Below are 27,528 nucleotides of genomic sequence, written 5' to 3' on the forward strand. Positions count from 1 at the left end.
CGTTGAACTTAATCGGATTCTACTGCCAGAAAAGAGGGAACCTCGGCAACCTACCAAAGTGGAAGACCTCGTCGACTAGAAGGTCGGCCTCCTTAGGCAAGATTCGGAAGAACTCCTGTTTGAAGCCCTTATACAACTTGGAGTAAAGCGAGAATAATCCCCTAGCGTTACTCTCGTTCAACGACACCCACCCCAGGGGAGGGTCACCCAACTTGAGTTGGTAAAAATGGAGAAACATGGGCAATGACAACCCTATCCCCAGGGCGGAGCACAGGACTTGAAAAGCCCTCAAAAAAACCCAACTATTGGGGTGCAGCTAGCAGGGAACCATGTTGATGAAGTTCAACAAATCACACTCAAACTGTGTGAAGGGTAGACAGACGCCTAAATCCATAAAAAAACACTAGTACACATAGAAAAAAAGGGATTAGAGGTACCCCCATATACACACGCTCGCCGGGTTGACAAGGCTCAACCTAGATGAGCTTGGAGATGGACGCTTGGCAGATCCTATGCGATTTTCATATCGCATTGACCTCAAAAAATGATTTAAAGATGCTCTAAAACTCTCCGACATCCCCTCGGACCCACTTGTAGCCTGGGACGGTAATGGCGGGGTGGGAATCTTTAGGGTTATTCCCACCCCTCTTCTTTTCAGCAGCGACCGTCTCGTCGGTCACCGCCTTGCCGCGCCTTGCCGCGCCTTGCCTTTGCCCTTGGCTGGTGCAGAAGGTGCGACACTACTCTCACCAGCCATCAAAAGTGGAAAAGACTTGAAAAAGAGGAAAAACGAAGAAGAAAGAGGAAGGAGCCCGAAGGAGAGAAAGAACGAAAGAGAAAGCAGTAGAAAGGAAGTACCTGGTACTCCTCCTTAAATAATGACCTTAACGGCGACCACGGTGCCAGAAATGGCAGCGACAAGGACAAACGGAGAAGATGAGAAAGGAAAGGGGCTGAGGGAGCGTCAGCGTGCACGAGAAGCCAAAACAGAAGAAATAGTAAAGTGAAGGTAAGGGGGCGTGAAGGAGAGAGGGAAAAAGAAGTCTCCAAAATTGAAACGGAAGTGACACGTGGGGGGAGGAGACACAACTGACGACACATTAAATGAGGCCCATTATGACAAAGTGCGCCCATCATTACATAACCGTCACCCCCCATTGACACGCCGCCCATGCGTTTTGGGGAACGAGGTGACACTTGTGACACATGGCGTCACGTCTGAAAAGCGTACGCGAAGAGTCATGACCCTTCATTGAGTTCGGTATTAACTCCTCGACCTACGGTCTTCGGAGCTCGGGGGGCTAGTGTACTATCTGTACCGCGAAGTTGAGCTCGAACTCGGTATCACAGCGCAGATTGACATCGGACACGCGCTAGGCGACATCGGCCAAGATAAGGCCCACTGTCTAAATAGGTCATAACTGATCTCAAGCCCAAGGACCAGTGAAACCCTAATTCACACAAAGGTACGTGCATTACTTATACGAGACCCATACACCTACAAACACTGACTTTAGCATCGTAGTCTCTTTTGCAGGTACCACCCCCACTCGGAACAACAAGCGTACCCAGCGAAGAAGGCTCACCAATCTTGTCCAGCAGATCGTTCCTACGACCGATCTCCGGTAAGAACAGTTTTTATATTTAAAAATTTAATTTATTGTATATTTATTTGATGATGTAGAAAAAGTTAGGGGGTGTATTGAATTATGATTTTAAATGACTTTTTTAATTGAAAAAAGTCATTTAAAATCATAATTCAATACACCCCCTAACTTTTTCTACATCGTCAAATAAATGTCCCGTGAATTTTAAAAGACTTTGTAGGATTTTCATGAATTTGTAAAATTCTGCATGATTTTTAAGTTAGGATTTTAATGAATTTTGCGGGACTTTGTAGACTTTGCAAATTTTCGTAGATTTTTTACATACGATAAAAGTTTAAGATTTTTTTTCATACATTCAAATTTAAAAAGAGTTAAAGACAAATTTTTTAAATTTTTAATTGCTTTCAATTATTCACTCGCAAAGAAATATTTTTAGTATTATATTCTAAGATACCACAATGTCTTATATTAATTTCCTTTTAAAAATATAAAAAATCCTAATTTTACAATATAAAAAATAAAAAAATAAAATTCATAGTAAAAAGAGAACTAAAATAATTATTGAGTCATAAAAGGAGGAAGGACAATAATAACAAACTCAAAGGAGGAAGAGAGTTCTTTCCCAACTAAGATCCATTCTCATCTCATTCTACTCCTAGAAACCCTAACTCAAATTCATCTTTTATATGTATATATATATATATATATATATTATCTTTTGTTCTAATAAATCTAAATTGATTACAAGGTCTTAAAAATCTACAGTTGATTGTAGAGATCATGATATCAATTTCAACTTTCACCTTTCATTTTTCTTGACGTGTGTTATAAAAAAATTATTACTTAAAAGTTGAAATTTTAAGCATTTTCTTTGTTATATATTTGAGGAACAAACTCAACTAAATAGAGCAAAATAAAAGCAAGTCAATTAAAGAGAACGAAGAGAAAAATAGAACAAGTCAATAGCATTGTCATTTACGTACTAGAGTTTCACCAAATAAGAAAATGAAATGAGAACAAGTACGATATTATATATGAACAGTAATGCAATATTATTAGTAAAGACAAAAAATAAAGAAGACAAGAGTATAGAAAGAAAGAGATAAAAAAACTCATTTAAAAATTCTTAAAGCACTTAAAAAATCATTTCAAACAATCCTTCAAAATCTAATGAGTTTGGATGAGATTGTTTTATGAATTTGGTATTTATAGATATTACTAAAAAGTTCTTCAAAATCCGTCTAATACAATAATCTTTTAAAATCTTTATATGAATACCATTGTTTTTAAGTTGTAAAAAGTCTTAAATGAATATTAATAGATTTTAATAAACTCTTTAAAAATATTATGAAATGCTAAATCAATATACCCTCTTAAATTCTGATTTATTATTTAATATATTCAATAAAATTTTTAAATTATTTGTATATATATATTACACATCAATTCAAAACCCAATTAAGTAGTCATCACGGTTATAAGTATATTTTAAGAAAAAAAATTACATATGAATTATTATTTATTAAAATATAATTTAAATTGTGAAAATATTAGTTAACCTGTGCGATGCCACTGGAATACATAAAAAATGAAGAAAATCCCTGTAACATATGGGGAACCAACTAGTTTATATATTTTTCTCAAATTATTTATTGTGGGGCAGAATGGCATTTTCCCTCCTCATCCCATCCCTTCCCTTCCCACGCCACTTATGCACACAGCTTAGCCGAATGCTTCTGCTGCTGTGACTGTGAAGTGTGAAAGCATTAACCATGTCTACGATGCTCTCCGTCTCTGCTTCTTATTACTCTTCTTCTCGTCTCTTTTCTTCCTCCTCTTCTCGCAACCCTCTTCTCTTCCTCACGCGCCGTCGTCGCGTTCCACTCCCTCGTACTCGCCGTCGTCATTTTGCAGGTTTTCTTCGCCTAATTCCTCTTCCTCTTTGCGGCGACACTATTTGTTCAATTTCGACTATCGTTATAAACTCTCTTCTCTCTCTCTTTTCTCGCATTATAACGTAGTCTTGGTTCAGCAAAGTTAGGTTCATCGCAGTTAAAATCCGTTTCCTGCTTGAACCAAATACGTTCTGGATATTTTGTTGGTTTTTCAGTTGCTGCGTCGGAGACAGAGAATTGTGTCTTTACGTCTCCTGAGATTGCCAAATCCTTCGACTTTGCCGCGGAAGAACGCATATACAATTGGTATGCTTTCGAAATTAGAGTTCATGATATTTTATTTTGTTATTTTTGATTTCGTGTTATGTGTTCGTTTGACCCAACAAAACGACCCTGCGTAGTAGGAAACGGCTTTTGCTGTTGTCGTTTGCAATGGTAAAAGAATGTTACGGGACATAACTGTGTAGTGTTCATTCAGATTATTTAGCCCTTCATGTTTGGTATTTGATATGAAGATTGGTTCTTGCTGTTTTGGTGCATTTTTGAGTCATGATCATTTCATTTTTGGTTTCCGTTTTTTCCTTTTGCTTTTAAGGGTTCAAAGTTTGAAGTGCTTTAGAACACGTGTCTTAAATTTGTATTGTTTATTGTGATTATTGGATGCCAGGTGGGAGTCTCAAGGGTACTTTAGGCCGAGCTTTGACCGGGGAAGTGATCCATTTGTGATACCGATGCCGCCTCCCAATGTTACTGGCTCTCTGCACATGGGACATGCCATGTTTGTGACACTTGAGGTTTTGAAATTGTTTTACATTATATTTCTAGTTCATGTATGTTATTGCTATTTATGTACAGTACACTATGACATGAATATTTTTGCATCTAGATGTAGTTTATATGTTTGATTGTTTTTGAATGGAATAAGCAATATGAAGTGTTGGTATGGCTTATGAGCGGAGATGTACCATTTGAAGCTTCTTGCATATTTGAATTTGTAGTAATTTCTTTATTTCAGTATTTCGGTATTGTAAGATTCTATATATTCTTCCATGTAATTTCTTAGGGTAACTATAAAAATGGATTTCTGATACGACTCATTCAGTCTTTTGAAGTCATAAATTTTTTGTTGTTAGTTCCTTGTTATTCTTGTGCACCCGCTGTTCAATATCAAATTGGGAAAAATAAGAAAAGATATTATTCCTTCCCATTTTATGGTTCTCTCTGCTTGTTGCATTTTGTTAAGTGGTATGGAGGTGTTGGTGCTCTGTTAACTTTTTACACTAGTATGATTTGTGTGTGTAATACAAGTATGTATTTCTTGTCATGCTTATCCATGTATTCATGCAGGATATTATGATTAGGTACAACCGCATGAAGGGAAGGCCAACACTTTGGCTTCCAGGGACTGATCATGCTGGAATTGCGACTCAGGTTTGTCAATTGTTATGCCAATTTTTGTTACTCATTTTACTTATCTTTCTCTTTATCTGTCTATCTATCTATATAATAGTACTCCGTAAGATATAACACTCATGTTTTCTTGTAGGTTTGAGTTTTATTTTATTTAAAATTTTAAATTGTATGGAGTCTTATTTGCTGCAAATGGTGGGTTTTCCATACACACTTGGGAGGTGATTTAGTTTGCTGCAAATACTGGGTTTTCCATATATAATTGGAGTTTAAGGCTAGAATTTATGAAATTTATGGCCAGACTTATTGTAGGATAGCATTGTCTATATGACTTTCCCCTAGAGCTTTATTATTTATTTTGGGATTTTTAAATGCCTTGCTGTTTTTATAGTTTTCCCCTCACTCGTCTCTTCTTCCTTTTCTTGGTTTGCCTCAATGATTATGTCATTTAACATGTCAATTGTCTAGCACTCCCTTACTATGTCAAGCACCAGATAGAATTTTATGCTTCTTGCTTTTTCTCCTTGTTTCGTTCAGTTGAAGATCTTATTTTTTCACTCTCACTTTTGTTTTATTTCTCCCAGTTGGTTGTTGAAAGAATGCTAGCTTCAGAAGGAATAAAAAGGACTGAAATGAGTAGAGATGAATTCACAAAAAGGGTTTGGCAGTGGAAAGAGAAGTGTGTTCATATCCTTGCTTATCTTTCTTCCATCTATATGTTTTTTGCAGAACCAATGGATTGCCCATATCAAAAGAAGTATATGGGACTAAATCTCATCATTCTTATTACAAAAGATTAGAATCTGTTAAACCTTAGGTCTATGAATTATTATATAAGAGTATAAATGCTAAGAGATAAGAAACTGTCTAAAAAATTCATCTTTGAGCTGCCCATTTTCATCTAAATTTCAACTATACTTTCTTCTAATAACCTAGTTCCACTTACATAATAATATAGTCATAGACGAATTTACCAAAACCAAGATCTACTTAGGGAACATTTGAAATTTTATTGAATATATTGTAGTTGTTTTCATTTAATGCTCTTATTCAGTTTGAACAGAAATGTTGGCTGAACTGAATGAATTAGAACAACTCTGATACTGATACTGACTTGAATTGAAATGCTTGAAATCTTCTATCCCAATTAAGGTTAAGTAGGAAATATAAAAAAAATTGACTGTATATCACCAAAAATCAATCATAAATTCATAATAAACACACAATCAATAGGATGAATCATTAAAGTTGTGTTCTGCAGAACTAGATGTTGCCTATGATTAAATTACTACTTATTTGTAAAGGTGAATTTAGAGTTACAATTTCATTGTGCCGTTACTTCCTTGCTATATTGTTATCTTCCCTCCATCCTTCGGATAATACTTTTTTACTCCATTCAGATATGGTGGAACTATTGCAAATCAGATCAAGAGACTTGGTGCTTCTTGTGATTGGTCTAGAGAGCACTTTACACTTGATGAACAGCTAAGTCGTAAGACGGTTTTCTACTAATTAGTACTCTAGCTAACCTAGAAAGTGTATGGGCACATATTGGAAAAGTATGGTGATACAAATAAGATAATTGGTGCAGTTTTGAATTTTGATAACCCTTTTGATTTATTGCTATTCTTATTATTTTCCAATGTCTGTTAAACTTACCTGAATTTTTCTCATCAATGTAAATCCAACATCGTTGTATTGTTAGCATTTGTTTACTCATGCTGTAATATATACTGATATGGTGCCTTATAATGTTTGCAGAAGCTGTAGTTGAGGCATTTGTTAGACTACATGAGAAAGGTTTGATTTACCAAGGTATTAACTGAAGTTACATTATGGTATATATTTCATTTACACTTTGGTTGGTTGGTGTTTGGTTTAGCTTTATTTTGAAGAAATATTTTTTTTTTTGTTTTTTTTACCTTTTTGCTTAAAAGCTACAACTTTAAAAACTCTCAAAAAAGCTATAACTCTAAATAAGATCTTTCAAAGTTAAGTAAAAGCTATTTGGCAGTTTACATTTCATTTAGCTTAAGAAGAGATAACCTGATAGAGAGCAATGAGAGAGTGGAGAGAGAGAAATCAAGGAGTGGCAAGAGAGAAATATGGACATGAGCAATTGATGTTCTTCTCGCTGACAAAGACATGATATAGCTACCAATAAACATCCATTTTGGTTCTTAAAATTTTGGTTTACACTTGACATCAATTTGGCTCCCAAAAGGTAACTAACATCATTTTATCATTCAATTATGCAATGTGATCATGAAATAATCCTTCGTCCACAAGCTGAGATTGAAAGTGAAATGTCATTTATTAATAAACTGTTTCCTCGAGGCAGCTCACTCAGTTAAACTGTGGGTATGAATTGTGAGTGTCAATCTCTCCCAACATGTTCCATTGTTTTCCTATTTGCTTGTCCTCTCTCCCCTTATAAGGTATATTATGAGCCTCTTCTTCCACCAAAGAGAGACTAAATTAATGTTGACTTTCAATGTTTAAGGAACCCAATTAATATATATTTTTTGTCATTATTGAAAAGCTAAATTATTGCCACTTTATCTTTTTGAACCAAATTACTTGTTTTTTTTTTTTCAGAATTAATTAATTTTCACTTTTACATAATTTGATGGGAAAATTCTATGTTCTTCCATAATTGAATATAAATAGTTTCCCAGAGTTGAACTACATTTTATTTATTCTTTCGAAAACATCCTTTAACCAACATTATTTAGGTTACTTTTTTTTTCCTTTTATAAAAATTAAGCTACTTAATTTTTTAAGAGTTTTCAGAAATGTGTTTGACTCGGCTTCTAGATTGCTTGTAACTTGTGAAATCTTGGAATCAATAGTCATTATTGTCAAAATTGCAATTATGCTTGTAGGATCGTATGATGAGTTTCCTCCCTTCTCCAATTCTGTTTGCACCTAGGATTGCAAGTTGGTGGGATTGGAGCAGGTTTGCCTGGATCACTTATAAATTCGTGGTATTGTCGACTGTTTTCAAGTTCAAGATTTGTGAACTGGTGGGTTGGGATGTATGACCTGGAAGAAAAATACATATTGTTTTCTCAAACATGTTTCTATTCTGTCTTGATTGTCTACTCACGCAAGTCACTCCAAACCGTTTTTATCTCCTCGCCCTTGTACAAGCTCAGCTTCCCATTTCCATTTTTATCTCTGTTATGAACTTTTAATCTCCTTTGTTCATGCTATGTTTTCTGTGTTCTAGGCTTCTAGCATTCTCTGATTTGATCTCTCTTCTCTGTTCTCATCTTGTTTGAGCTTGCCTTTGTTCAAGCATTTGTATTTCAGAAAACAGGTAGTTAATATTTGAGATGAAAAAGAAAATTTTAACATCAAAAGGAAAATTTAAAAACAACTCAATTTGGGATTTGAATAATTAAAATCTTAACGTAAAAGATCTTTTACTGTAAAGAAGAAATCTTAACATAAAAGTCAAATCTGAAAGCAATTATTAATTCAATAATTTAAAAAAGATATATAAAAGGGCTAAATAATGTTGAAGCTACATGCCACAAGGGGAAAGAAAGTATATTAGGAGAATGTACTTGTTCAAGAATGATATCATTTTTAAAGAGCTGTTGCCATATTTCTTTTATATTTCCTGCTTTGTTGGAAATTTATTAGAACTAAGTACCTAGTGGTAAGTACAAATAGACATTAGTGCTTAAAATTTTGAATCACTACAAGCACTAATAAGTATAAATGTGAAATTAGTGCTTCAGAGTTAGTGTCACATTCCCACTTGCGCTGCCTCTTTGTGCAACTCTGTTAAGTGCGTGATCTATGTGCCACATTCTGGTCACCAGAACTACGATGCACTATTACTGATAGGTTTGTTGGCCCTTCCTGGTCCCTTTTCCGACCTCATCTAGTCACTTTACCATTGTTTTTGCATCTTGCAATCTTTTCTCCAAGGTTTCTTCTTTGTTTTCCAAGTGTGACATGGTTGGACCAATTGGTGAGATTGATCATCTTAAAGCTAGATTAGTGGCAAAGGACCTTAGTCAAATATATGGCTTTGATTATAGTGATACGTTTTATCCTTTTTGCCAAGTTTAGTATTATGATAGAACCTGGACTCAGAAAATAGGAAAAGAATGAAGAACAATACTTGTTTATTGACGACGAATAACATTAGAGAACAATGTAGCCTTGGTAGTTTGAGGAACCAGGAGGCTCCTAAACAATATATTTTCCTCCTGCCTCTAATTATTTTCTCCTACATATATAGTTTCTGCCCCCCTTCTTTAATCTTGATTAAATCTTAAAAAGATAAAGATAACAATCTCCTAAAGGATGAAGATAACAATCTTCTACTAACAAAAGATAAAGATAACATTCTCCTAATAACAAAAAGATAGCCTAATAACAGAAAAGATGATGAATGCCAAAGAACAAGATAATGATCATCTAGCTCCTTTGTGGCTTCCTCCTTGTTTAGACTTGCCTAATAGTGACCTGCACCCTATCATATTCACATTATATACATTATCTAGAATTCTATGATACGATGATATAAATCTCTTCTGCCTCTGCTTGCTTCAGGTTCATATATGGTAAACTGGTCACCTACTCTACAAACTGCTGTCTCTGACTTGGTAAGTAACCCTTATTTGTATTTTACTCTTGTTAGTTCTTGCTACTTGATTGGTTCTTGAATGTTTGAATTGAACCTTTCCCTTTATGCTTAGGAAGTTGAATATTCAGAAGAGTCTGGATATTTGTATTATATCAAGTATCGTGTTGCTGGAAGGTACGTTGTGGATGCTTCCTTGAATTATTCAATGTTTTTTTATCTTTTCTATATATTTTCTTGTAAAAAGCATTGAAGCAACTTTAATTTCATGTTTTGATAAGATTTTTATTCAAATGTAGTAATGTTGTCAATAGTGTGCTATAGATGCCCCTTGCTGCTATATGCACTAGCACATTGGCACACTTCACTACAATAGACACAATAGGGACATTTCACAGGCTTTAGCATTGCTATGGTGATGGTGTCCAAATTCCTAAGAATGGCCTCCAATATATATATATATATATATATATTTTTTTTTTTGGTTCATGGACATGATCTAAGTAATATTTCAAAGCTGATAATTAAAGACTAATCTATGCTTGTAGAATGTGGCTTTTGCAAGTCAAATATTATTTAACGCTGACATGAATCGATCCTAGGAGCACCAAGTCAACCCCTTGTGTTCCAGGGTTGACCATACAACCAATGGGTCAAGAGGCTTGGTTAATGACCTTCAATATTAACAAACATTAGAGGAGCATTTTCTGGTGGCAATTTTGGGATTTTAGCATGTAGAAAGCCCTTTTAGAGTTCCTAACTACCATGTCTTACTTGTGGTGCTTAGGGATGGCAATGGGGCCCCATGGGGGCGGGTAATAGTAAACCCGCCCCCACCCCGCCAGATGAAAATTGGCTCCATACCTACCCCATATCCGCGCGGGTATCCATTAAGCGAGTATCCATGAATTTCTTAAATATCCACGGATATCCATGGATATTTATAAATATTTTAAAAAATTAAAAAATTATATTATAAATGATTTTAAGTTTATACTTAATGTCATTAAAATATTAAAAATAAAAATTCAGTGTTAATTTTGAACTTGTATTTAACATTAATTTTGTTGAAATAATAATAAAAATACAAGATAATTAATAACTTAAAGTACATCAATCTCACAAGTAAGTTAAAGTCTCATCACAAAGCTATAATAATTCAATCTCATAATTCCAAACGAAAGTAAATAACTTAAAATACATAAATCTTATTCTTCCAATCAAAGTTAGAAAATTAATCAAATTACATCCAACATAATTCTATAACATGCTTAACACATGTTGGTAACTTCATCAACCTCACTTTTGTAAGAAAATAAGATGAGAAAATAAGATGAGAGAGTATAGTTTTAGGGTTATGTGGTACAAGGATAATTAGGATATTTAAGAAATATTATTAAATGGGTACCTGCGGGTATGGATATCATCATACCCGCCCCCGCCCCGTTTATAAACGGGTAAAAAATTATCCGTCCCCATTATCTGCGGGTACCTAATTAGTCTATTCATTTATTATCCGTAGCGGGTTTTACCGCAGATACCGGCGGGTACGAGCATTTTTGAAATGCTTGTGGTGCTCCTACCTTGTTACCCTCTAATGACCACTAGGTGATCTTCTAGTGACCCTTTGGAAACCCATATAACAACTTTTGTTTACCTATTTTTCTCTTGTAATCAAGTTCTCATTGTTCTCTTATTCTCATAAATCTTTGTTTTATCTGTTTTTGTCTCTTTGCTCTTGACATTTTTTTCCAGAGAGCCAACATTGTTGATTAAGTGCAATATCTTTGGTGTTATAAATGTTTGAGACTCTTGTGATCTGTAAATACCTTGAAGCTTCTAAGATAGAGATCCAACTAGCCAACTCAAAGATCCTTTAGGATGTCCCATGGCTAGTTCGACGACTAAGATGATGAAGCAAGCTTTGTAAGAGCAAGTTGTAGAGATCAAGGAAAGATCAAACCAATTGGGAAGGGGGAATTTTGAAATAGACAAATTATCTTTTGCCAACTGACTAACACTAATTTTATTTTATTTTTGGTAATAGAATGAACACACAATATATTGCTGAGGGAGAGGGAAATGGGAAGGTGGAGGAACCTATAGAGGTGATATTTAGATCATAATCGTGGTGTAATGCCTAAATTGCCGTAACAGCCGCCATTCTCAAAATGGAGGATCCCTGCCATACACAGGTCAAACGGCCATAACGGATCGCGGCGGTGGCTGACATATCGTTATGGCGCCGTTATGGCGCCGCCATAACGACCATTTAACAACACTGCTTATTTCTACTTCTGGGAAAATGTTTGTTGATCATTACACAAGAATCATTAATTGGAAATCTTAAATCTTCAATGTCTGTTTTAGTGATGAAAAAAGAGCTGGTATCATCATCTTTCATTTGAATTTGATTATGTGTAAATTTTTTTTCTTGCTTTGGAATGAGATATATTTTTTTATGTGGATAGCATATATCTGTTGATTTTCACTTACTGTTAGCATTGATGTTTTTAGCGATTACTCATTTTGTAGGAGTGAGTACTTGACTGTCGCTACAACTCGACCAGAGACTTTATTTGGTGATGTGGCACTAGCAGTTCATCCAAAGGTAGGATAGGTTTCTTGTCTTGGTAGGGTAGTGAATCTAGTTTAACATGAGCAGTAAATTATGTTGTGTGCGCTGTGCTAATTGAAAGCCATTCGTATGGCCTGCTTTCACTACAGGAGGAACATAGTTGAACATTCACATTTTCTTGCCCTCTATAAGAAATAGAACTTTGAAGTGGAATTATTTTTAATCATTTTTTATCTTTGTAATTATAATTATATTTTCGTATGGACAACATAATATTTCCTTTATTTTTGTATAATAGCTGCTTTGACAAATATATGAAATTTCCTAAAACAAATAATATAATTTTCTTATTATTTATTGAGAATTTCTATATTGGTCGAATGACCCTCATAAATTGCAAATAATAATTTGTTAAGATTTAATTGGATTGAAACTCTAGCATTAGCACATAGATATATATTTATGAACTTCTATTTAAACGTTCATTTGCATGTGTGTTCACATATTTTGATAGATATTTTGAGTAACAGGAGAAGTGATCTCTAGAATAATTTGAGATGATCTCCCTGAAGACGTTTGGTATGAAGGAATCCTAAGTTCGAGTTATCTAGCATATATTGCCGAATAGGACATATTGGAGAAATGAGAAAGAAATAGTAATTGTTGCTTGACTGAAAAGACGGTTATACACGCATCATGATACAGTTTTCGAGGCTAACGATAAGTGCGTGCTATTTTCTAGACACTAGTTCCTATGGATACTGAATACTGAGCTATAAAAAGAATAAACTCAATGTGGCAAAGATGAGAATGTTGCATTGGACGAGTGAACATATCGGACAAGATAGGATTAAGAACGAATTATTAGTGAAAAAAGTTGGGATAGTAACATCAATAGTAGAAAAGATGGTAGAGTCTCGCCTTATATGGTTTAGGAAGTGAAAAGAAACTTGGGAGAAAAACACCACAGAAGCTAGCTATTATAGGAGCCCAAGGCCTTATGAGGGACATTATGCTTTTGTATAGGAGGGGAAAAGGAAAGTCTGTAAGAATGAAATAAGGGACAAATGGGCCAAATAGAGGCCTGTTGGTGTATGAAAGGAGAAAGAAATCAGGCCAGTCAGGGGCACCAACTGAGGTGGCATTGTTGAGAGAGAACTGGAGGTGAGAGAAGGGAGCATAACAGAATTGATGGCTGGCACAAGGAGTGTGGAGGGGGAGATACGGAAATGGTGCAGATGCAGGATAGTGGGTACTTGGAGGGGGGTGGCACGAAAGGAGGTGGCATGTTAAAGTATTAACTGTTATAGTATCTTGTGTCTGTAATAATTAGTCAGTTAGGTGTCAGATTCAGTTAAGCTGAGTTGGCTAGTTACGTTTCTAACTACGTGAAAATAGTATAAATAGTTACTCTCTGTAGCTATAATCATATATGCATTTAATAAATTATTCTGTTCTACGAATTTTCCTTTTCTCACAAATTCTACATGCTATCCAGTGCTTTAATACCCTGAAACCATGGCTATCAATCTAACAGAGACACATCAAACCTCTTCTTCGACAGAGGAGCCAGGGAATCCTCCGCTGCCTACATCAATCAGAGCTCAGCCTACTTGCATGCTTCGCCCATGCATGGTGCCGGATCTGGATCTGCACTGCCTCCTTTGTTTATGCATGGCACTAGATCTGTACACCTTACTGTTTGTGCAAGGAGTAAGAGATCCACTGCCGCTGTTGTTTGAGGCTCATACCACATCCCGTACAATATCTTGCATGGAATGTTCACCAGTGGTTGAATCTAGTTGGAAAAGTTGCTGTAAAATTTGAGAGAAGTTTGCTTGCTGTTGTTCACAGCTCACTGCAAAAGGTCACTGGCAATTGTGGCCAGTGTGAAGGGTTTGAAGCCAAGCTGTTTGAGTGGAAGCTTGAGGCAAGAGAGAATAAAGCTGCTGGAATTTAGAACAAAATAAAATCAATCACCAATCAAAGTGGTTCCACATCTTGAGACCTTTGAAGAATAAATTAGGTTAAGCAGGATGGTTTTGCTAGGATACCATGTTGAAATGAGAGAAATGGGATTGAATTTTTTGAGTGAAAAGACACTCAACTTCATTCAGACACACACACACACTCCATGATGCAGTTTACATCAAATTCCTACAGGATACACTAAATGCATTTATCATATAATTATAAACACTAAATGCATTTAATGTGATGCATGTGATACATGAAATTCATGTGGTTATTCTAACAGGATACATTAAATTTTAAATTCTCCCATTTTTATTAAATAATTGAACAATGGAATTTTAAATTATCATACATAAAAATATAAAATATACTTTATATCCTAATATCCAAGATACTTGGCCTTGGAAATTTAGATTCTGCATCTCAGACCAATTTATTCCCGATCTTAATTATAAATTTATAATGTAAATTCCCTGTACAATTTGTATCAGAAAGTAATGCTTATGATTGTTTTTCCCTTTCATGTCTTGAAATCTCGTATTTTCCACTAAATTGCAGGATGATCGTTATTCCAAGTTTATCGGTATGATGGCAATTGTACCTCAGACATTTGGCCGTCATGTTCCTATCATTGCTAACAAGGTATAGAAGTTCTAATTTGTTCAACTGGATAGAATAAAAGCATAATAGAGGAAATCGAATTATGATATTATCTGTTAAAAGAAAGAACCATATTTTCTGAATATGCTTGAGTGATCATTCCACCCAGTAGAATGGATTTATTTATATTCAACAGAATTACAAAGATAATGCTAACTCAGATTTCGAGAGAACAATTAAGATATCACTCATTGAACCTAGTTATGCCAAATATCTAGGCAACTTGGAAAAATAAATATTAAAGAATTTCTTATTCCCTAAAATATTCCTATTTCTTATAGTGTTTTACTCCTCTAAGTCACTAAATTTCCTACAAGGAAGGTACACTATCCAATAGTGGATCTTCTATTCATCACTAAACCTACATAGTCAACATCAATATAAGCCTTGAGAATTGCATTCCCATTCCTTTTATATAAAATTCTTCTTCATGGAGCTCTTTTAAGATATTGTAGAATTCTGAGTGGCGGGTAAGTAGGGACGGGAATAAGGCAGACCTTAAATAGGGACCTATGGCCTGGTCTCTTTAAAGTATGACCTGACCTGTATAATAAAAAGGCCTAGTTTATACTTTTAAAAGTCTATTTATATAAAAAGGCTAGGCTTAGACTTATAAAAAGCCTGTTAGGCTTGATAAGCAAGGTTATCAATAAGGTTATACGACAGATGACGACAAGGACCTTTAAGTGCCATACTGCCATGGCGGTTTATGGCGGACAAAATATATATACATACATACATATATATATATATATATTTAATATGATGCAAAAACAGAAAAATATTAAACACATATTAAAACTAACAATATAACAATCTAAAATTCATGGCATTCATAATCTAGTGATAGTCATCATAAAAAAACATAAATTCCTAACCAACAAAAGGATTAAATAGCCATCAAAACAAAGAAACAATGTTAAAAATATCGCAAAACACAATGCCAATTCCTAAAACTATTTTGTTTAATCCTCTTCATCCTTATCAATGTCTGCATAATTAATTTCCACATGATGATGTTGCTCATTTAAAAATCCTTCAGCTTCTTCTCCATCTGAATGTATGAAATTAGCATTTGGCACTAATTCCTCCTCCTCACTACTAGAATCTTTTGACGCCTCAACTTCTTCAACCCTTTTCCGCTTGTTCTTTGAAGCTACTCCTTTGGCTCTTTTAGAAGGATTAGTAGATTTCCTACTTGCCCCTCTTCACTTGCCCCTCTCCTTTTGTCACGCCTAGTGTATTGTCTTGGCTCATCAAGTCCCGAAGCTTGATAAACTTGTCTCCAAGTAAGGTCATCATCTCCTTCATGAACCCTCTCATCTTCACCTTCTTCCCCATCCATTTCTCCAATTAGCCACTCATTGCAATCATCAATCCCATTGAGACTAATTGGATTGATTTCATCCTTAAGGGTATACCTTTGATGGAGTGCTTGATTATGCTTGACAAATACTAAGTCATGTAGTCTTTTATGCTCGAGTCTATTCCTTCTCTTAGTATGAACCTAAAACAATTAAATAAAACTTATTACTTAAGGAATAATAAGCAAGACATTGCTTGTTGACTTTAAATAAGAAATTAATTACTTGCTCAAAGACGTTCTAATTACGTTCAGAACCAGAAGCAGTACATGTCAAATTAAGGATCTTTATTGCAACATGTTGCAAATACGGAGTATCTGAGCCATACATCTGTCACCATTGGGCTACAAATGCAAACAAAATATGTTAAACACAGACACTTGAGCAAATAACTTAAAGAATAAAAGTTCAGAAGTTGCAAAGTTTTGTCTCTTACACGGTGCAACTTCACCCCTCATTGCTATAGTAGTTGTAGACCCAAACATACCACTTGCAGTTTTATTTTGAGCCAACTCCTTATGAACAATCTTCTCCATCTCCAAATCTCCCAGCAATTTATTAATACAATCATACAAACCCTTAATAATCTCACCATTAAACTCCATCTGTGGGTTGGCATAAAAGAACTATGGGTTCAAAAAGTGACCAACAGCATGTAAAGGGTGATGAAGCTAAATATCCCATCTTTTATCAATGAATGCAAACACATCCTTATATTTGCTTTCATTTTTAAAAGATTTCATAATGGTTTCCTTCGCCTTGTCCATTGCCTCATATATGTAGCCCATGGTTGGTTTTTTCTCACTATCCACAAGCCTAAGCACTTTCACAAGAGGAGCCATCACTTTCAGAATGAAAACTAAATTCTTCCAGAAACTAGGCATCAAGACAGTTTTAGTGGCTTCCTTTCCCTTGGCCTCCTTTGCTAGCTTATTTTCATTCCACTCTTCTGACACAAATATCTTTCGAAGATTAGTTTTCTCTTGATAAATCCTCTTTAAGGGAAGACAAGATGTTGCAAATCGAGTGATTGCATGCCTCACTAACTCCCTCCCACCAGTAAAGAACCTCAATATGCTCAAAGTACTTAAATGACTATAAATAAAGTCAACAAGAGAGATAGCTCACTGAATGGTCTTCTTTATATTGGGCAGCTTACCAATGTCCTCTAACATCAAATCTATACTATGTGCAACACAAGGAGTCCAATATATTTTTGGTTTTTTTTCCTCTAGCAACCTACCAGCAAGAACATAATTACTTTTGTGGTCCGTTATAACTTGGACAACCTTTTCCTCTCCAATCTCCTCCATAATAGAATCTAGCAACTCAAATATCTTTTCACCAGTCTTAGTCAGATGCATCAACTGACCTTAAGAACATTATTCCAAAAGAGGAGGGAGAAGAGAAGAATCGCGCGTGGATGGAGAAGAATTGTGTGGTGGTGGTCGCGTTGGAGGTGGCGGGTCTCGTCGAAGGAAAAACTCAGGCCCAAACCCAGGAAAAATGAAAAAAAGGAGCCCATAATGACACCAAGAACCGCTATGCCGTTACTGTCGTAATGGTCGCCATATGCAAAATGGCGAACCCTTGCCATACACAGGCAAAACGGTCATAATGGATCGCGGGTGGCGGCTGCCATACCATTATGGCGCCGTTATGGTGCCGCCATAACAACCATTTGACAATACTGTTGATAAGTCAACCTATTTATTTATATAATGAAATAAAAAATTAATATACATATATTTTAAAAAATATAAATAAAAAATAAACAAATAAATTTATAAAGAAAAAGCAAATTATCAATATTTAAAATATTTTTTATACAATTGTTTTTTTTTTTCATTACAGGTTTATAAGCGTATGAACTGTGCGTGAGTGTACGTCAACATGCGACTAAGCATGGATTGTTCCTCCAATAGGAAATAATTCACTTTTTCTCCTATATTTCTTTTAAAATTTAAATTTTAATAATATTGAGTAAACTATATTTTAAAATTAAATTTGTTGGCTTATTAAAAATTAAGTTTATTGGCCTAATTAACATTATTAATATAAATAGACTTTTAATAGGCTAGGTTTAAGTTTTAATTTTGTAGAACAGTTCTAACTTATATATTAAAAGTCTGACCTAGCTTGGCTTGACCTAACCTATTTCCATCCTTATTGAAAACTGGACCTCTATGGGGCAATGTATAACTTGACTAACTAAACTTATTGTTAAGATATTGTGGAGATTTATTAAGGTTAATTATATCTTATCTAATCATATCATACCATGTAAATCCTTTTTGTTTTTATAATTTTTTTTATTTTAAATAAGAGTTACATGTGTCGAAGGTTTAGATACAATTCCTAAATCACAACATAGTATCTAGAGCTTAAAATTTTATTTTTTTAAAGCGTGAACAGTACCATCGTGAACGGCACCATTGCGTGATGTCATTTTTTGACGACCCCTTGCCTGTAGTTGATTGCCTCCGACGATCCTGTTTGGCCCCGTTTGGCCTCTACTTTACCCTGTTTGGTTTCGGTCCCTCTTTGCCTCATCTCCCATGGCTGCTCCCACTTCCGCTTCGTCTCCAATGTTTACCAACGTTGCCCAAGTGACTAGTGTTGCCTCTACTACAAACATCACTATTTTTGCCTCTGATTATCATGATTTCCTTCAATTTCGGGTAGTCCAACAATCTGTCTTGCCTGTCACTACCGTGACTCAATATGGTAATCTTGTAGCTTTTATTTCTCAATCTCCTTCTTTTGGACCTTGGATTCTTGACTTTGGTGCTTTTGATCATATGATCGATAACCAATCCTTTTTCTCTCACTTGTCTTTCTCAACCTCCTTGCCATCTATTACTCTTGCAGATGGTTCTCAAATCTCAAATTAAAGTACATCGCATCGGTCAAACACATCCACTCCCTAACCTCCCTTTACATCCTGTCTTGTTTGTTTCTGGTTGTCTTTTTAATATAATTTTCATTAGTAAACTCACATGCACCCTTAATTTTTGTCATGTTTGTTAATAATTTTGTTCTTGTTCAAGATTGGCGTATCAGATGGACGATTGGATCAAGACATGAGTTTGGGGGATTGTATCGTCTTTCACCACTGGTTGCTTGTGTCTCTACTCTCTACTTCTACTGATCTTGCTCATCAGTGCCTTGGTTACCCTATCTTGGAGAAATTGTGTCTTTTTAGTTTCTAGTTTTTCTTTGATGAAATCCATCTAGTGAGTTGTGTCAGTTAAACATGCTCGTCAATCCTATAGATGTTAATAAATGTGTTGCGTCACCTTTTACTCTGGTTCATTTTGATATTTGGGGACCTAGTCAAGTCAATTCAATTTTAGGTTATTCTTATTGTTATGTTTATTGATGATTTTTCGCGTTGCACTAGGTTTTCTTAATAAAATACCGTTATGATATTTTCAATATTTTTCAAAGTTTTTCCACTGAAATGGCTACTTAGTTTGGGACTTCAATTAAAATTTTGTAAACCGATAATGCTAAAGAATATTTGTTTTTCGAATTTCAGTCTTTTCTTTCCTCACAGGGTATTATTCATCAAATTTCTTATGCTCTTACACCACAACAAAATGGTATTGTCGAGCGCAAAAATCATCATTTGGTTGTGACAACTCGTACTCATTTCCTTCATCATAAAGTTCCATTTCACTTTGTCCTCAACAATCAAATTTCATACACCATCTTGTATCCGCAACATGACCTCTATCATGTCCCACTTCATGTCTTTGGATGTATATGTTTTGTCCATGATCTCACCCCAAGAAGAGATAAACTATCTGCACAATCTCTTAAATGTGTCTTTCTTGGGTATTCTCGTCTCCAAAAAGGATATCGACATTCGTTGCTTCTGTCCACAACTTCAACGCTACCTTGTTTCAGCTAACGTCTCTTTCTTTGCGTCCTCTCCTTTCTTCTTTGAGGATGCTGACAATCATCCTCCTCTGGATGTTTAACTTGATATTCCAACTTCGGTTGAAGTTGTTGATCCACCACCATTACTTGTTTATCAGTGAAAGACATGACTTCGACAGGTGGTTCCACATACACATCATCCAGCATCATCTCCTACTCCAAACGGTCATACGACAAACGCTCCCTGCACTTGAACCTCCTATATCCGAGCTTCCCATTGCTATTTGCAAAGGTATTTGATCTACCTGTAATCCTAATCCTTTATATGCATGCACTCTTTCTTGTCATCAATTGTATTCTTCCTATTTTTCTTTTGTTTCCTCTTTGGATTCTGATGCTATTCCGAGGTCTATAGGTGAAGTTATGGCTGATTCTAGGTGGAGACAAACAATGTTGGATGAAATGGATGCTTTACAAACTAGTGGTACATGGGAGTTGGTGCCTTTGCCTCCTAACAAGTCTATAGTTGGTTGTCGATGGGTGTACACGATGAAGGTTGCCCCGAATGGTAGTATTGATCGCTTTAAAGCACGGTTGGTTGCCAAGGGCTACACTTAGATCTATTGCCTTGATTATGGGGATACTTTCTCTCCTGTAGCCAAGATGACTTCTATTCATTTGTTTCTTGCTATGGAAGTCATTCGTCATTGGCCATTGCACCAGTTAGATATTAAAAATGCATTTTTAAATGGTGAATTGCATGAAGAGGTTTATATGGACCAACCCCCTAGCTTTATTACTTCTAATGAATTTCACCTAGTATGTTGTCTCTATCGTTCTATTTATGTCTTGAAGTAATCTCCATGTGCCTTGTTTGGTCACTTCAGCTCGACCTTAATGCTATGGAAGTCATTCGTCATTGGCCATTGCACCAGTTAGATATTAAAAATGCATTTTTAAATGGTGAATTGCATGAAGAGGTTTATATGGACCAATCCCCTAGCTTTATTACTTCTAATGAATTTCACCTAGTATGTTGCCTCTGTCGTTCTATTTATGTCTTGAAGTAATCTCCATGTGCCTTGTTTGGTCACTTTAGCTCGACCTTAATTGAGTTTGGTATGACTCAATGTGAGGACTCTGTTTCCTTCCTTCACTCCTTATCTAGTCTTTGCACTTACTTAGTGATATATGTTGATGACATTGTCATTATTGGTGATTACTCTAATGGTATTTTTCATCTCAAATCTCACCTTCAACGCCAGTTTAAAATGAAAGACCTCGGCCCTCTGAAATATTGCTTGGGGATCAAGGTTGCTCAATTTGCTTTCGGTATTACCATTTCCCAGCGAAAATATGCTTTGGACATTCTCATCGAGTTTGGTATGGTTGATTGCTACCCTAGTGACACTCCGATGGACCCTAACATCAAACTTCTTTTTGGTTAGGGGAGCCATTGGATGAGTTGAAAAGATATCGCTGACTCGTTGGAAGATTCAAATATCTAACTGTCACCAAGTTAGACATCGCATTCCCAGTAAGTGTGGTAAGCCAATTTATCAACAATCCTTGTGATAGCCATTGGATTGTAGTCATGAGGATCCTTAGATATATCAAGAAGGCGTTGGGTTGTGGTCTCCTATATGAGGACAAAGGCAATGCCAAAATTTTCTATTATTCTGATGCTGATTGGGCAGGATCACCATCTGATAGAAGGTCTACCTCTAGCTATTGTGCTTTGATTGGAGGTAACTTGATTTTGTGGAGAAGAAAGAAGCAAAATACAGTTGCTAGATCTAGTGTGGAAGCAAAATATCGTGATATGGCAGCAGTTGCGAGTGAAATTACATGGCTACAATAACTTCCGAAGAAACTCCAAATTGGAGACACTCAAGGAACTAAGCTTATCTATGATAATCAAGCTGCTTTTCACATTGCCTCCAATTCAATCTTCAATGAGGGGAGTAAGCACATAGAAATAGTCTGCCAATTTATAAGAGAGAAAGTGCTCTCAGGAGAGATCACAAATGAGTTCGTCCATTCTAGTGATCAACTAGCAGATGTGTTCACAAAATCTCGCTTAAAGGGCCTCAGTTTTATTACATTTGCAACAAGCGTGGTGTATATGATATATATGTTCCAAATTGAGGGGGAGTGTTAAGATATTGTAGAGATTTATTAGGGTTAATCATATCTTAGCTAATCATATCATATAATACAATATCATTTAAATCCTTATTTTTTTTTTTTATAAATAAGAGTTATGTGTGCTGAAGATTTGCACACCATTCCTAAATCACAACGCTTACAACAAGTGCAATATCAAGTCTTGTGAGAGACAATCAGATTAATTAGCCTGTGATTTTTTATTTTCTCTATTGTAAATTCTGTATAATTATCAATGGATGGGTTTGTATAAAATCACACTTTTTTCTCTGGCTTATCTAAACTAATGAATTGAGTCAAGTAGAAGTGTAATACAACTTGTACAATCCCAACTTGATAACACCCTGTATGAATAACTACTTTCTAATTCTAACTTTTCTGCTTGTGGCAATAATATTTCCTTGTTACAAGTCTGAAATTTTTAATTTTTTTTCTGCAAACGATTTTACAATCAATGTTTCATGGAAAATTCTAATGTGAAATCCTTGTCATTATTAATATGTATTGATTGATGTTATGTGTCGCAGCTTGTGGATAGAGAATTTGGAACTGGAGTATTGAAAATTAGTCCAGGGCATGATCACAATGACTATTTACTTGCTCGAAAGCTTGGTCTTCCGATACTTAATGTGATGAATAAGGATGGGACGCTAAATGATGTTACTGGCCTGTACAGGTATTTGTAGAACTATCTTATTAAGCTGTTGTTTTTAATGTTAATGTGACTAAAATGTGAAAGCCAAATATGTAATACTAGTGGCCTTGATCGTTTTGAGGGTCGAAAAAAACTGTGGGCAGAGCTTGAGGAGACAGGGTTAGCTGTGAAAAAGGAACCACACACATTACGAGTTCCCAGATCTCAGCGTGGTGGAGAAGTAAGATAGTATTTTCTTAGTTGATAATGTGGGTTATATTTTGGTTCTGATTTATTTTGCTTTGTTTTTCTCACTGAGAGTTTTTCTGCATTTTTTAATCAGGTTATAGAACCACTTGTTAGTAAGCAGTGGTTTGTGAGCATGGAGCCTCTTGCTGAAAAAGCTCTTCAAGCAGTTGAAAAAGGAGAACTGACCATCATTCCAGAAAGATTTGAGAAGGTTTGAAAGTCATACGCATCCAATCTAACATGCATATAGTCAAAAGGGCTGTTTATTTGCTTAAACATAATACACAAGGGGTCTGTTTGTTAAAACTTTTTCTTTTCCTATAAAATGTTTCTTTTTAATAAAATAAGCACTTATTTACTTTTTAATGTGTTTGTCTAAACATTTTTTAAATGAACAGTTTTCTTTTTTTGTTTTTTAGGAAGCAACTTCTATCTGCTTCTTAAAAAATTACTTTTATGTTTAAACAAACAAACCCAATGTTTTTTCTTGTGTAGAAAATGCTTTCTTCAGAGGCTTTTCCTTGTCTCTAATTTGTTTACATAGTCCCAACACCCCCATAAAGAGAACTTATGTTCTATTTCATTTGGTACACTCACTTAAACTGTAACTTAAGTAGAAATTTGAGTGATAGGGAAACTAGTCAATTCCAATCATTGGTGTTCTAAACTTATCCACTTGAAAACTTTATCTTCGTGCCAAATGGCTAAACTGATGTGGATTCAAATGAAAATAAGGTTGTGTTTTGACTTGGAGGCTGCTGGTTCAAGTTTTAGAAATAGTCCATGTGTGGGTAAGGCAGTAAACATCTCCACCCTCCCTGAAATTCATCAGGTTGAGCCTCGTACATTGGTTCATCCTATTGCATTGGCTGCACAGTCAATGCCCTAGTTTTTATCAAAACAAGCATTGCAACATGCAAGATGTGGTTTGTTCCATTGACTGTCAAACGAAGATCTAGATCCAACAGTTTTGGATGTATGAGTATATTACTCCGTTGATTGTATGATGTCACTATAGTGTAACTAACTAGCTTCCTTTGGAAGCTAGTGAATTAGTAGCTTCTCTGTAAGTTGGTTGTAGCTTCTCTTTTAAGTCACAAAGTTCAATCTAAAAAGGTACATATTTATAAAATCCTAATTTACTCTACATAAAGATAAAACTAAATAAAGATAAACATAGAAAACAAACTTATCCTATCTTAATAAAGATAAACTGATCATAAGAAACTATATCTCAACAAGTTGATTGTTCGATGTTAGCATAGTGTAAATAATTGGCTGCTTTTGGAAACAAATCAATTAACTAGCTTTGCATGTAAGTTGGTTGTAGCTTCTTATGTAAGCTAGACAGTTAGTTGCTTCTCTTGTAAGTGACAAATTTAGTTACTACTCTTGTGTATATATTAGTGACTATAACATATTCATTTTCAGTCAATCAAATTCTGATTTCTTTCTCCTTTTCACTCAACCTCAATATTGGAGGAAGCAATAGGCTGATCAAATTTCTCAAAACCCTATTTATTTTGGCCATCAAGTGGTAGCTCCACCCTCTAATGCTGGACCTGTCAATAGATCATTTTCTTTAATGACTTTTATATCTACACCAAGTCTTAGCAATGGCAGTAGTTGTTTTCTTTCATGCTCAATAACCAACGATACAGAAAAAATCCAATGTGCAACGTCCTTCATGCTTGTGTACATTTTTTTTCTTTTTGGTCTTCTGTCTTAGGCGATACCTTACCCTCATCGTTGTGTACTTCCTCTTGTTTCTAATAAAATTTGTGAATAAAATAATAATACAATGTAATTTATGTTCATGGCAGATTTACAACCATTGGCTTTCAAATATAAAGGATTGGTGTATTAGTAGACAACTATGGTGGGGACATAGGATACCTGTATGGTACATTGCTGGAGAAGACAATGAAGAGGACTATATAGTTGCTAGGAATGCTAAGGAGGCACTTGAGAAAGCTCACAAAAAATATGGGAAGGATGTAGAAATATATCAAGATCCTGATGTTCTCGATACTTGGTTTTCTAGGTAGTTTGTTTTTTATATCTCTTTCAATTTGGGGTGCACATGACATTTTTTTTGTACATAGTAAAAATGAGAATGTTGTCATGTAACTAACTAGTGTTTGAAAAAGTATTTTGGCATCCATAAATAGAATATAATGTGCATGATTGAGTGTATGGCATTGCATATTTGATGTATGCTAATGGAGCTATTGTGTCCTTCGCTACTTGGTAGATATATTGACACATTTTTTTAATTTATTTTCCTTTATTCTTTTTGTTATTGATATTTGTGCTTTTTATTTGCCCCACTCAGCTAAATGCAATGCATTATGCCTAGCTAATGACATAATTGAAGTCAGTAGTCAATAGAGTCATTTCTTTTAAGCTTTCTTCTTTCTTACTTTGTGTTCTAGATGACAACATCCCTTATATGTTGTCTCTTTAAATCTTTATTGTAGTTTGTTCTTGGTCTCTGCTCAAAAAATTGGTTTAGTAATTTTAGTAATGATTTAATGGTGGTTCCAACTTCCAAATATGCTTATTGAGTGTCTCTCTTCCTTCTATAGTTGTGTGTATTTTCTGAATCTTCAAGCTTCTTTAAGCAGGTGTTTTGTGAAGATGATTATTGCAAATTCTTAAGTGTTTCTGATACACCAATCCTTTATGTGAGACACTTTTCTTCATCTATCTTCATCTTCGTTCCTTGTGGAGAAAAGTGTCCTTTGGTGCATTAAATGTGAGCATCAAATGTGTTACACCAAATTATCATTTCTTATCTGATCAAGGAAGTTACTTGTCACCTTATAGGTACCAAAAGAGAGGAACTATGTGTGTTAGTCGGAAACAACTTTCTCTAAGTATTAACATAGACAATGGTACTTTAGTTATCAAAAAATATAAATAATATGAGTGAGATCCTTTTGTCTTATAGACGAAGTAATTCGTTTGAGAGACTTATTGTCAAAACAACTAATTGTCTTTTTACTATTCGTCTTATAGTATGATTTGATAAACTTTTGACCTAACACCTTGTGAAGATAAGAAAGAAGACAACTTCTTAGAATAATGGATTTAAGCCTAACTCAACCCTACAAAACCGGCTTGTAAGGTGAGGGTTGCTTTTCACTTATATATTCTTTAATTGCCTTATCTCTAGCCGATGTGGGACTTGGGTTTTTCCCCTCAAGCCAAGCACTATTGGGTTTGGTGTGTGTATAAATGGTGGGTGACCCTTTTAGTGGATCTAGGATAACTACCATTTTAGATAGTGAGTTTTTGGCTTAATTCAACTTTACAAAACTAGCTTTTAAGGTGAGAGTTGTCTCTCACTTATAAATTATTTATTTTCCTTGTCTCTAGTCGTTGTGGGACTTATTTTTCTCAATAACATCCAAATTTTTTAGACTAGAAACCAAAAATTTCAACTTGGATTGGGTGACCTAGATGATCATGAAGAAGCTATGGAGACAAAACAACAACACAAGACATAGATGGTTGTGCTTCAAAATAATAGAGGCCCTTGGGTTCATGTCCAACACCAATCATTTGACCCGCATCATGTTCATAAATGACAAAGCAATGAAAATTAAATGCTACGAACCAATTTAACGACTTAGATAATTTGACTTAGAGAGATTAAATTATTAGGATAGTCAAGAATGAATAAAACAAAGTTTATATTTTGAGGAGAAAGAGAAACTTGACCAATTCCTTTATAAACAATTTTAGACCCATTTTCTAAGGTAATAAGGTGAGGAAATTTAAGAGGAGACATGGAGTAAAATAAAGAATCATTACCAGCTATGTGGTCTTAGAATAGTGGATTAAGCCTAACTCAACCTTATAAAACCGGCTTGTAAGGTGAAGGTTGTTTTCCACTTATATACTATTTAATTGCCTAATCTCTAGTCGATGTGGGACTTGGATTTTTCCCAATACACCCCCCTCACGTCCAACACTATTGGGCTTAGTACGTGAATAAATGGTAGGTGGCCCTTTTTTAATGATCTAAGATTGGCGAGATTCGAATAACCCCCTCATGCCCATGGTGCATGTATCAATGAATGGTGGATGACCCATTTTTAAGAATCTATGATAGCTCTGATACCATCTTAGAATAGTGGATTAAGCCTAACTCAACCCTACTAAACCGACTTGTAAGGTGAGGGTTATTTTCCACGTATATACTATTTAATTGCTTAATCTTTAGTCGATGTGGGACTTGGATTTTTCCCAATTTGTGGTCATAAGCACCCAAGTTAATAATTCATGGACTTTGGTTAGCGGTTGATTGTGAAACACAAGATGCATAGAATGGATGAGATTGACATGTGGCTTTCCATTAAAGATATTCTTGATAAGCATCTTCAAGGTCCTTTTTTTTTTTTTTTTTTTTTTTTTTTTTCTGTTTTTTCTGACTTCAAAAAATTTGCTGTCTTCTCTAGAAAGTCATGAAAAGAGTAACAACTCTCTTCAGAATGA

General features: G+C 35.1%; 1 protein-coding gene across 3 annotated transcripts in view; it reads left to right on the forward strand.

Moving 5' to 3' along the window:
• The first annotated feature begins 3,257 nt into the window (after window positions 1-3,257).
• EMB2247 (protein EMBRYO DEFECTIVE 2247) overlaps window positions 3,258-27,528 on the forward strand; it is a 53,105-nt gene continuing 28,834 nt past the window's right edge. For 2 of the 3 annotated variants that reach the window (XR_002240332.3, XM_020367865.3), the window contains exons 1-15: window positions 3,258-3,521; window positions 3,718-3,808; window positions 4,170-4,296; window positions 4,850-4,933; window positions 5,497-5,591; window positions 6,313-6,404; window positions 6,674-6,727; window positions 9,485-9,537; window positions 9,631-9,692; window positions 12,051-12,126; window positions 14,626-14,709; window positions 22,670-22,818; window positions 22,900-23,017; window positions 23,120-23,236; window positions 24,849-25,069. Coding sequence is in view for 2 of the 3 variants with exons in the window: in XM_020367865.3 (XP_020223454.1) it covers window positions 3,380-3,521; window positions 3,718-3,808; window positions 4,170-4,296; window positions 4,850-4,933; window positions 5,497-5,591; window positions 6,313-6,404; window positions 6,674-6,727; window positions 9,485-9,537; window positions 9,631-9,692; window positions 12,051-12,126; window positions 14,626-14,709; window positions 22,670-22,818; window positions 22,900-23,017; window positions 23,120-23,236; window positions 24,849-25,069 (1,565 nt within the window). In the remaining variant the exon portion in view is untranslated. Of the gene's footprint in view, window positions 3,522-3,717; window positions 3,809-4,169; window positions 4,297-4,849; window positions 4,934-5,496; window positions 5,592-6,312; window positions 6,405-6,673; window positions 6,728-9,484; window positions 9,538-9,630; window positions 9,693-12,050; window positions 12,127-14,625; window positions 14,710-22,669; window positions 22,819-22,899; window positions 23,018-23,119; window positions 23,237-24,848; window positions 25,070-27,528 lie in introns of those variants that run through there. The other variant, XM_020367866.3, reaches the window with a different exon arrangement.

This window comes from Cajanus cajan, chromosome 1, assembly GCF_000230855.2.
Source record: "Cajanus cajan strain Asha chromosome 1, NIPB_CcT2T_4, whole genome shotgun sequence".
In the NCBI taxonomy this organism is placed as follows: Eukaryota; Viridiplantae; Streptophyta; class Magnoliopsida; order Fabales; family Fabaceae; genus Cajanus; species Cajanus cajan.